The sequence below is a fragment of the Halichoeres trimaculatus genome, unplaced genomic scaffold, assembly GCF_033239565.1.
Source record: "Halichoeres trimaculatus isolate MK-OKI-2021-1 unplaced genomic scaffold, fHalTri1.1 fHalTri1_scaffold_2, whole genome shotgun sequence".
NCBI classification, from domain to species: domain Eukaryota; kingdom Metazoa; phylum Chordata; class Actinopteri; order Labriformes; family Labridae; genus Halichoeres; species Halichoeres trimaculatus.
Window position 1 is genome coordinate 26,372,144 of NW_027437180.1, and position 12,238 is coordinate 26,384,381.

Sequence of the window (12,238 nt, forward strand, 5' to 3'; positions counted from 1 at the left end):
TAAAACTTGTGTGAGAAGTTTTCAACTGGCTGTGAAGCAGACAGAAAACCCATTAAACACCTATTTAGTTCATGTTTAAGGCTGCTGTGTTGGGGCCAGAAGGGGAAATCAAGAGAGCTTTGTTACATATTTACAGTGGCAGAGAAATCTGATGATTGACACGTTTGAAAAAGCAGAATAGGATTTTCTGTTAAAAACATACTTACACATTTTCTTGAGGAAAAGATCAATGAGGGTGTTTTGTTATATATTTTTATAATAATTAACATAATTTAGCATTTTAATCTAGTCTTGTGCGATCTTCAGGGTTGATGTTTGTTTATCTGGCAGATAGAAGGATAGCTTCTGTCAGCAGCTTGTGTCTGAGGTCTCACTGACTCTAAGTGAACTTTCACCCAGTCTCCTAGCTCCATGCTCTGATTCAACGGTCACACACTTTGATAGCACGTCTGTCTGAAAACTGACACCAGCTGTGGGTTGAGACAGTGTTGTCAATCATGTTTTTTGGCCAATTACTCTTGGGTGTTTAGTTTAATTCAACCTCTAAATAGGTGTAGCAGTGATTGTTATAAAATTGCATTGCTCCTGGATATCGGGGCTTATTCTTTTAGGAGCAGCGCTGTAAACCTTACCTGTGACCAGCTCTGTGACATGAAATACCAATACTGTTGAGGAAAGGTTGTTGCATAAATAGATTCAGGAGGCCACCGTCATAATAGAGAAAAAAAATGTAACTTCATCTTAGTAAATGCATTTTTTCCTTTTTTTTTTTCCTTTTTCATTTTAACTTTGGTGGCAGAAGCTGTAAATCAGCTTCAATATGATCACTTTGCAGAGTTGCAAAATCCAGAGGGGTGATAAACCTTCCAATCACAGTTTACCGTAATGCAAACTTTACCTCAGGTACAAAATTCTCCAAAATCATCTAAGGAGAAAAAGCAACAACATGTTCGTTTTACTGCATTGACAAGGCTGCCTTCGTTTTCAGTGTTAGCCTATTGTGAAAAAAACACTGAGGATCACACTGAGGATCAGCTGAGGGTGGTGAGGTAAAAAGACAAATGGATGAAATAAATACAAACAAATAATCTGCAGGTAAGACATTATTGGAGTGACAAAATGTTCTGAGAAAACATCATGTAATGGAGTTGGTAATGTCGGATGCATTACATTCAAAAATGTTAGGCAGTTAGCTTAATAACATATAAAGTGTACAACAGTTTTTGCAGTACATGCAGCTTCTGTAAGCCATTCACTGAGGCACCTTTAAAAACTGTATGACAGGAAGGCAGATTGTGATAGTGAGTAAAACAGTCAACAGCCAGAGGAGACATCCATTACATTCAAACTCTTACATTCCATATTCACTTTACGGTCATCTGACTCTTTGTTAAAACACAGGACGGCTTGTTTCGTCACAGTTTGACATACTTAAAATGAGATTTTTACAAAATAAAAACAACTCTTTACATATTTACATATTCACAGCTCATGTTCTGTACATAATTTCACGTGTTGGGTATACTTTTCAACACAGTCAATTCATTCAAAAGCTTATTTAGCCTTTCAAGGAAATTTGTAATATTTTTAAGTGAGTATGCTTCACATGGTGGACAGCCAACCTGAAATAAAAAAAAAAACACATCAAAACTTTGTATTAAACATAAATCAAATATAGAAAGCTCAAATCAGTATAAGTCTTACTAGTTGTAAGAGATTAAGAATATCTTCAGTATCTTGCAAGAAAATTAACCATTGCAAAGTATGCAGGACAAAATTTTAAGATAGAGTGATGATACACTTACAGGGTCATCTTTTGGCAGTGTATCTGAGAAGTCACTGATGCACGTTGTATAATTATCCCAGATGTCTTCTTCATCAATAACCATCAACAACTCCAACATGTAACATCTCAGTGATATCATTTTACAACTCTCCTAAAGAAAAGAAAAACCTTAGTCAGATATTTCAGATTTTAAACACAAACCAAGATGCAATTTTCCTCAAGCCTACACTCTCAGTTCTAGCAAGACGATGACTGTGCAGCTTCAGAAATGTAACAGTGGCTAATGTCAGGGTGGTATTGTAAGGTTACCAACTCCAAACAATACATGTTGCCATTGCTGACCTAATACCTCACATCTACTTTCCAAATCAAATTAAATTACACAAGGCTACTCCTGTGTAATTAAGCCCTGCATGTTCGAAGTATTTAATGATTGATTTTAATTATTTACCCTGTGGGAATCAAAACCAAATTTGTATCATATATTTTAAAAACTTACCTTAACATCGTTGGTAGATGGAGCATACAGCATAGCATCAGATTTCTGAAAAGTGTGAGAAAATAAATTAAAAAATAAATTTGTTATTATGTGTGTTTTTTAAGTCATCAACCAGACATAAACAACCCACTACATGTATACAAAGGACAGAGCTGTTTCAGCCATTTTCAAAGATGAAAAGATAGGCTAGAGAAAATGGTCTAATTTTCCAACCCCAATTCTTTAAATTAAAGTATCAAAAGTAACTCAAAACAACATCAGCAGATTTTCAGAAACTCTTATACATTTTTAAGTCTTAAACGAAAAAAAACAGAAAAATGTTTATCATCTGGAACCCCTGGGCTCTTTTTCCTCACTTGCCTTTTAAGGTCTCCATTTACAACAAAAAAATCAAAAGTAAAACACTTAACAAACAAAAATTAGCTCCTAATTCTAACAAAAATCCTACTCTATAAAAAGATGTTAAAGATAAACAATGCCAAAATGTAATTCATCTGGTACCTTCTCTCACCTCAATGGAGGGTTTTAGCTTTTCCAGGCAGATCTGTAAATGTGCTATATCCCTCACAGAAACAGCAAAGGTGCATGTACTCAAGAAGCTATGAAAGAGAGATGAAACAATGATTACATGTTATTATTCACAGAGAATCACACACTTATTTTCTTTAAAAAAGTTGTTGAAAAATGTAAACATTCAATCAGTTTTCAGGCTATTTCTCCTTCTTCATGTTAAGGACAGAAGTGTTGAACCTGTACAGTTACACACAGATTACAGTACAGTGGCCCTGAGAGTCCAATGAACAATTCATGACTGAAAAAAAACATGCAATTCACCAAAAACACAAAAAAAACATTTCATCAAAACTTTCATTTACACCAATTTTGCTGCTAGTCTTACAAGTTTATTTTTGGTAAGCAACTTCGATAATGTTTTTGTTTAGTTGGTGCTACAGAAAGCAAGGCAAAGACATGCAATTAAAAGAAAATTCTTAGAAGACCAAAAACATTTCATTAAAACACAAATTCTGTTATAAAACAGGAAATGTTGCAAAAATGGGAATATTTCACAAACTATTAAAAACAATTTTTGAGAACCTTAAAAATGCATACAGAAGGTTAGAAGTAACTCTTTTTCTCTTCTTGTGTGTTTTTTTTTGTGTGTTTTTTTTTCTTGGTGTGTGTCATGATACATTTTACTTTTGACGAAATGCTCTTGATGTTTAGCGTATTCTAAAGCTAATAAAGGTTTGATCACTTGACCTTTGGAGTCACTGTTTTATAAAGCCACTTAAAAAAAAATTTAAATAAAAAGGCAGCAAACATTAAATTGGCCTGAGTCAAGACGTGATTATAATGCTTCATATTTACTCACTGACTCATTGTGACTTTATGCAGTTATTGTGTTGCATGATGCTGACTTAAATTGGGTCAAAGAGTTCCTTTTTTTTTTCTTTTTAACAAAAACCACAAACTGATCTCTTCTCATCTGTGCTCACAGTGCTAAGTAATACCAAATTATTCCACGTGTCCATTAGGTGATTAAAAAATGACTCAACACTCCCTTTTGATGAACTTTGAACATATGACCAATGAACGTGATATGACCAAACAAAAATGTTCCTTTTCTATGAGTCCAAAAACAATCTACAAGACCTGAGATGTGCTACCTTTGTTGCTTGATATTTGATGGTATATATATTCCCCTGTTAATCTAAAAAATGAAAATCAATATCTAACTGAAAACAAACAAGTCAAACATTTTATGCCTACCTCAGAATTAAGAAACAAAGCCAGACCTGAGTTTTGTGGCTGTCTGGATACAGGTTACAGGTCAACTGGAACTGGATGCCTTTCTAGAAATGAGACAACAGATTGTTAAGTGTGTCAATTACACGTGTGTGTATGTATGTATACCAATACTATGGCTATATAAAGATAATCTTTAGAGGCAACAACAGAATGGCAGTCAGCATCATGAGACAATGCCTCGCACCAGCTCCAGGACGTGCTGTGTATACACAGAGAACTCATCCAGTGAAAGTTTCATTCCCCCAAACCGCGCCACAGAACACCACGTGGAGTTGTTCCTGTCTGTAGCCATTACACTAAAGTCAGACTCTCCCTCTGTCAGACCTGTGCTTTCACTTCAACCCTGGCAGTTATTAACCTCTTATCATTTATTTACTATCCCAAGACTAACTCTAAACAGGATGACCATTAATGACGATTAGTGTGATGCGATATTTTTCCTTCTTCTGCCACTGCTTTGAAACTTTAAAAAATTAACTTGTTTTAGTCTGAAAATTATGTTAAAACAGTCATCTGTGTCTCAACATTTTTGTCTTTATTGGTTGACATGCCTATACAGAGTAAAAATATATTTTGGCAATATTGTTATTGCGTTATTTGTACTTATTGCTGAGTTTCTATAAACTGTGTTGTATCATTAACAGTGCAAAATCCTTAATGAATTCTACAGTGCCTTTGCTTTATCTAACATTATACTTTCATACTTTTATCTTCATCATACTTATTTTCTGCCTAGACTGAAACACTCAAGTCTGGTGCTCAGATTTTATTATGACTTAAATCTGGTTTTCAGGGTTTGTGATTCAACGCATGTTTTATTGATGACACACTGAGAGTCAGGTTTAGGGTGTTGATTGCGTTTAGACTTGGACTTGCTTGTTGATAACAGTTTTATAGTTTCCGATCATTTTGGTCAAAGGACCTCATAAATTACTCAGAGTAGAGCAGTGGCTGGCACGTGTGTTCACCTGCATGCATGTCCATGTGTTGTCTTGTTCTGGAACTTCTGCCTCAGGCATTTTCAGATATGAAAGCAAAAATTACACCACACTGCATTTCTTTTCTTAATATACTTACATTCACATGAACTCTCTTTTGTTAGATTCTTAGATTAACTGAACTGCCAGCATCAACAGGCACATACTGCTGCTTTGTGGTCTATATATACCACCATTTACAATCACTTAACATACATTAACTGGGTGAATTGCATCAACCATTTTTATTTTAATAACTGAACATATATATATATATATATATATATATATATATAAATTAATCGAATTAATTATGCCATTTGTAATTAATTAATCGTAATTTATCGCATTTTAATCACATGAATATTCAACATCAGAAGCAACACTTTTCAATTCAAACAGATTTTGGTAGAAGACTAAATCATTGAATATTCTCATACGCAAGTTTAAACAACAAAATCCTGTTTATATTGTTCAGAAGATGTTTTTTTGAGGACACTACTTTCAAGTACATTCATCAGCTGTAATGTGGTAAATAGTGCTGTCAGGAGATTAAAAAAATAATCTTGTTAATTACAGGATTTGTAATTAATTGATCTCATTAATCACATTTTAATCTTATATCTGCTTAAGGTCCCCACATAAAGAATTTGAATTCTCAGGCATTACAAAATCATAGTGCATGACTAATGAGTGAATGAATGTATTCGAATGAATACACGAAAAAAAAAACTTTTGTAAATTCTTTTTTTTTTTTCAACTGGACAATATTAATTGAAATGTCCGTGTTCCCCGCCATTGGCATTCGATTACTGTTTACTGCGTCTATAGAAGTAAATTATATTTTTCAGCGGTGGGAGGCGGGGTCTGGTGGAGCTTGTCAATCAAAATCCTGCTCGTAAACTCCTGTGGGTGACAGCGGTGCGCTCTTTAGACCAGAGCTCAGCATGGATATGAGAAAAAATGTGAGATGACAGAGACACAGAGAGACTCTGCAAGTCAGAAAAGTTTAGGCAGCTCACGCTCCAACTGAGGATGTGTTGCTGTAGCTCAGAGAGAAAGAGCGGAGCCATCATGAGAAAAGACGACGGATATCATGGAGAGGATCGAAGGATGGAGCGCCCGAGATGAATGCGATCAAAAAAGTTTGATTTGTCAGTTTTTTGGACCAAAAATAGGAAGAGACACATACAAGAAGAGAGTCCACTCTTCTTAGGTAACTTTGGTGTTTATATAGTCATAGAAAACAAGATTATTTGGGTCTTCAAAGATCATTCAAGATGCTCTGAAATGGCTGGCAGCCCATGAGTTAATCTTGCGTTGATTTTTATAACGCGTTAATGTGCGGTGTAATTAATTAATCTGATTAACGCGTTAAAGCCCCAGCCCTAATATATATATATATATATATATATATATATATATATATATATATATATATATATATATATATATATATATATATATATATATCAGTAAACTAAAGGTAAAACACAGCCATGTGGAAATTAACCTGCAAGAAAGACTGATGGCTGCTGGTGCTAGCTCTGCTAATGTTAGCCAAACTTTCCATTCACCTTTATATTATCCCACTTGTTGATAATTAAAAATACCAGTTGACTTTTAGTACTAATCTTAGGTTGATTTGATCGACTAAACAAAAAGTAATTTGCACAGAATCAACACAGTAAGCTTCCCATGCTGACATTTTTCTTACTGCCCAACTTAAAAGTCAAATTAACATTAAAAGTTTAGATATTTGCTGTAATCCGAACTATAGGAAGCCACTTAAGCATTTCAGACAGAAAAAGTCTGGCTAGAAAATTGTTATGGTAAGCACAAAGCAAACATATTCCACCCACACCAAACAGGATTTATTCTGGACAGGTACTCTTTCTTTAATATCAATGAAATTAAAGTTATATACACTAACTATGGTAAAGAAAGAACCTCTATTGTGTTTGAATACCATTATTCAGTCATTTTAATTTATTTATTATACTGATGTTCGCCCTTTTTTTAATGCATTCTTCAGTCATCCACTGTTTTATCTTTGGTCAATGCCTTTGTTTTGCTCAGAGTAATCAACTTGTGGACCTAAAGTCTCAAAAACCCGTACAAGATGCTGATGGCTCTGCATTTAGGAACAGTGTTACTAATAGAAAACATGGACAAAGTTCTCGTCATCTCTGGTTTATCTTAAAACTGCTGGGAGGGTCAGTGCACGCACGCACTTCACATCTGTAGCCAGGTAAGCTTTAAAAGGAACTGAATGCAATGTATCAGTCAGATAACACCGAAACAGTCACAATTATCTTTATTATTGTTTTTGTTGCATCATCATCTGGAAGGTGCTCCTTGCTTGATTAGTATATTTGATAAGTACATCCAACTTTGCCCTGCCTAATACTGTATGCTGAAGCCTAAATGTGATGTAAAGGCTGCATTTTTGTATAGCACACAAATACCTAGCATCTAAACTGCTTGACGATGATTATCATAGTAAATGCAACTTGAGCAACAACCTTACCACACTTGTCACACAAATGAAATCTGCTGGGAGTAGATACAGCAAATCAAGTGTACTACTTAGAATTTAACCTTTTTCTCTTGGCAAAGTGGCATAAACATTTCCAACAGTACAGCTGAATAACAACACGTTAATCTATGGTTAATAGCTGACCAGTCAACAGCACAGAAAAAAAGACTGCTGAGTGACAGAGACATCGACTAAACTGAAGTGAGCAGAACATGATGCAATCTCAAAGTGAAACTCAGTGAGGGCTTGGGCAGTGTCGCAGGACTAGTTGGATCAAAAAAAGAAACGCCAACAGACTCTCAAAGTTATAGGACATCAGAGGAGACCTTATGGAATTACTGTTATTTTTTGCTTCTGTTGAGAATTCAGACAGAAATTCAGCAAAGCTAGCTAATGTTTAAACTTCACAGCAAGTGCAAATGTTTAAGCAACTGTAAGGCCTTCAGAAGTGATCTTGAGATAGTTTCACAATTATGTTGCATGCAAGGGGCAACATCCTATTTAGAAAAATGAAGCCTATGTGGAAGTGTTTATTGAGAATCCACTTGAGGCTGGCTGCAGGAAGACCAGAAACCACGTACACACCCAGCCAAAAAAACAGACTTTAACGGCATTAAAAAGCATATTTACTGCCTGGTCTTAAACACTAATTTCACTATCGGCACACACTGTACAGGGGGTGAATTTTTTGTCTAACTAGGCGGTTTAGAACATATTTAGAACATGAGGCGTCCAATCAGAGGCACAGCTCAGCTCACGTGACTGACAAAGCTGTGAGAAGGGAAATTCAAAGCCCACATTATATCCAATATGGCTGCGTACGACGACTGGTTTCATTTAACTGTACCAGGAACAGGTGATGTCGCAGAGACTATGTTTATATTTCATATATTCTATGGTTGCATGCTTTTAGTCCCCAATTTAAAATGAGATTATCAGCACCAAAATCTGTTATATTACCTAATTGTATGGTCAGAATTTTTGGAGAAAAAAAATATGTAAAGCACATCGATTAAGGCAAGCAAACATTTAGCAGTGAGACATAAGTTACCTGAGTGAGAAGAAAGGGCTGTCCTTTTTCTTGGAGAAAACAGTTGTCTTGATTTATTTCATAGTAAAGGTGAAAAAGTGTAACTAAAAAACTCTGGAAAGAACAGCAGAAGAAAGCTAAAAGGGAGAGTGATAAAGCACAGGTTGAACCGTTTGTGGTCATGCTTATTAAAAACCAGTGCAGCAGTTATACCACAGGGATCTGTTCAAACTTGAGAGTCTACCAAAAAATTTAGGAGCAAAGTTACATCTGTAGTTGGTAGATGAGCAAAGAAAAGTAGTGTTAAAAAGACAATCTGCCGAGGGGGCAGATGGCCTAGGGGTCAAAGTCATGCCTCATGAGGTTTGCCCTTGAGCAGGTAGCCTGGGTTTTGGTCCAGCCTTTTGCCTATACTAAAAAAATAATAAATAAACAAGTCTGCTCGCCATTCATTTGTTTTCAAGACAACTGCATGCATTGGTAGGAGTCACGTCCTTATAATAGTGATTGACAACGGGAAAGGCAGTCTTCATCCCAGAAAAACAAGACAGATTCAAGCAACAGGTGTCACTGCAATCAGTGCCAAACAGGTGGCCCTCACAGCTCTTTTAGTTTCAATATTATGTGTTGTTTATAGGTTAGTTATAAGAAAGATGCTGTTGCTCCTGAAGTGCTACCAATCTTTGAAGCTGTGGTATTATTTCATTAGTTGGTTACAGTGTTTTTGTATCAATATAATTATATTTGTAAATCCACAATTAGTGTCAACTTGTTAATTTAGGGATGATTTACTAAGACAACTGAAAAGAGAGTTACAAATATCCAACCAGGAGGAAATGAGTGCAGGTATAATGATTTCCATCTGAGCTGTGGAAACACTGGGCCTAATGTCAACAATTCTTCTTGATTGGGGAGCAAGCTAAATTTTTGATATGATGATCTAGAAAAAAAGAACCTTTGGTTCCAGTTTGTTGGTTTAATAGGGCATAAAGGGGCTTAAATGTTCTACTTTAATTATCTTCAGGCTCAAAAGAGGAGTCTGCCAGGTCTCGGTTACAAACAAAAATGTAATATTTTGACTGGATAAATTTGATTTGATACAAGATATGCACTGGTCATGGAGCAAGTTCCATTCACCAGTGGAACAGAGTAGAAAAGGGTTTTACAAGAATCAGTAATTTGGTCTTCATATATATTTAAGAGAAAAAAAAGATACAGAGCTCTGAACACAGATACGTTTCGTGTGGTTAAAAATGCGACAGTGGTACAGTTAAGACAGTGTTGTACCAAAATATAGTGAGAAATAGAACATCATCCACTCTCTACATTGGAGACAAATGGGGAAAAGAATCGAAGATAAAAGTAACCAAAGAAGACTGGCATAATATGTGTAAGACACAGGGTAAAACAATAAGCTCTCAAATGTGGAGGGAATGTGGTTGGAGAAATATAGTGAGATACTTTATCACCCTAAAATCAAAGGAAAATCCTGGCTCATCCCATAGCCTTGCAGGAGACAGTGAGGGAACATGACTTGAATCAAGCTCATGTTTTCTGGCAATGTGTAAAAATGAGTGTTGGGATGAAGTGTGGAAAGGAATAAGAGCAATCTTAGGTTTTGAAATTCCAAAGACATGAGAAGAGCTGTATCTGGGAAAAACACAAGATAACAGGGGTGGGAGAAAAAGAGTTGCATCAATGTATCAAAATTTTTACCTGTGATGACTTTAATTTCTTTCTTCAAATTTTTTTTGTTTTGTTTTGTTTTTTTTCTTCCAAATTTAAATCCTTCATTTTTGTCAAGTTGAGATGTCTCTGTCCCTGAATAAATACTAAAAACTCAGTCACATGTGATGTGCATTTTGGGGAAAAATATGGCTCCTGATATAGTCTGTAGACACTATTATCATCATTCAACTTTTTCACATAGGCCGGAGTACAAAAAATAAAAATCACAAAAATTGGAAGTCAGCACTCCAAAAAGTCATGGAAGAATGGAATCAGGAGAAAAGCACATTGTCCTGGCTGTAATACTACTTGTGGCACCAAAGAATTTTATAACAAGAAAGTGGTGTTAGGAGGAACCCCCTCCCCCACTTTGAATAACTGGTTGGACATTGTGGAAAAGTTACTTTATACTTACACACAATCTAAGACTTCAACAATCTATCTACGAAGAAAATGGAAAAAGTGGACTGACTTTAAAACCCATCAGAAAGTCTGAAGAGAATGGACTTTTTACAAGGAGGCTGAATGGACTGACACCAAAGCTTTTGTGTAATGTGTTCATTTTAACTTAATGTCATCAAGAAAAGCAAATCAAATCTAAGTAATAAAAATGTGTAAGTGGATGCAATTAACATTTGAAAAATAATATGTAATGCCCGATATGAATGCATTAATGCGTCACTTTTTAAACCAGTGTAGATTCCTTTAATCAACCTCTAGTAAAAATAATCACACCAATTATAGTAATGGTAATAGTGCAAATTCAGTGTATTTGCAAAAACAATGACAATATATTTTTCATTTCTTATTTTCTGAAATATTTTTAATACAAATCTAATTCAGTATTATAGTTATGAATATAAATTATTTGTGTTGGAAAATACATGTTGAAATAATGTTAAATGTTCAGACATTGATGACGGTCTCTCAAGAGATGAGCAGCCCTAAAAGTCTGATACCAAAATCGCCCCAGCTTTGAACTGGTTCCCAAGACAGTTACAGGGGTCACATTGGAAGTCGACCAGTGACCTCGTGTGGATTAGAATGAATGCCATGCATAACCTCGACTTGACATTCATAGATATGGAGCCTGTAGCCACTCAAAACCGAAAGTGAAACTTATCCAATGCAAACAGCTGTTGTGTTTGGTTTTTGACCAATTTACGATGGTTGTGCTAGGCTGACCTTATCAGGTGAAACATGCACGTCTGACCCTCTTGATCACCAAGTTGACACATCATTGATCAGTTCGCGCTGTTTATATCCTGTTTTTTTCCCCACCTGTCTGTCTTTGGATTAAATGTGCTCTTGTGCGCATACGAGTCAGTACCTGACGCGGAGTTATGCTCCAGGTAGGCTACACACCCGCCAACACACACGTAGACGCTCGGGCTTACCACGCGCGGGTCTCCAGGGTGGGTGGAGTTGACCAGGATCACTGGGGGCGCCGTCATGAAGTCTGTCATCAGCGCAGCAGCAGCGGTTGCTGTCCGTCACAGCGGAGATCACATTTTGGCATTTCACCTATTCCGACAAAGCCTGGTTGTGTCATCTGTCTGGGTCCACCAAGTGTGATCACCTGAAACGAGCGCGAGCGCGGTCAAGGTTTGGCTCCGTAGACTCCACGAAACACTCCCGCAACACGCCCTACTGCTGAAGTTCACTCCTCCTCTGATGTCAGCGACTCCACTCGCCAGTACGTGTAAAGACAACAGTATCCAAACGATGTATTTCCTGCAGGCACGTGCAGACTAACATGATGTAAACCACCTGGCGTTCTATATAAAGTTAACACCATATCATTACTATAATCAGACGGTGTTAATGGCATATTTAAACACGAACATCTCAACAAATGGAGCTAATTAAG

At 36.2% G+C, this 12,238-nt stretch overlaps 1 protein-coding gene across 1 annotated transcript; it reads right to left on the reverse strand.

Moving 5' to 3' along the window:
• Positions 1-673: 673 nt before the first annotated feature.
• LOC141811145 (interleukin-15-like) lies at positions 674-12,026 on the reverse strand. The gene is made up of 6 exons (XM_074699089.1): positions 11,766-12,026; positions 4,056-4,138; positions 2,797-2,884; positions 2,286-2,330; positions 1,806-1,937; positions 674-1,622 (listed from the first exon to the last, which is right to left on the reverse strand). The coding sequence occupies exons 1-6, from the start codon at positions 11,832-11,834 to the stop codon at positions 1,509-1,511; spliced, it is 531 nt and encodes a 176-aa protein (XP_074555190.1). The 5' UTR covers positions 11,835-12,026; the 3' UTR covers positions 674-1,508.
• Positions 12,027-12,238: the final 212 nt, after the last annotated feature.

Excerpts from the sequence above, each read along its gene's own strand:
- LOC141811145 (XM_074699089.1), bottom strand. The coding sequence starts at position 11,834 with ATGACAGACTTCATGACGGCGCCCCCAGTGATCCTGGTCAACTCCACC. Across the intron at positions 2,331-2,796 it reads AGCTAAAACCCTCCATTGAG|AAATCTGATGCTATGCTGTA; the intron begins GTGAGAGAAGGT and ends CACACTTTTCAG. Across the intron at positions 1,938-2,285 it reads CATCTACCAACGATGTTAAG|GAGAGTTGTAAAATGATATC; the intron begins GTAAGTTTTTAA and ends TCTTTTCTTTAG.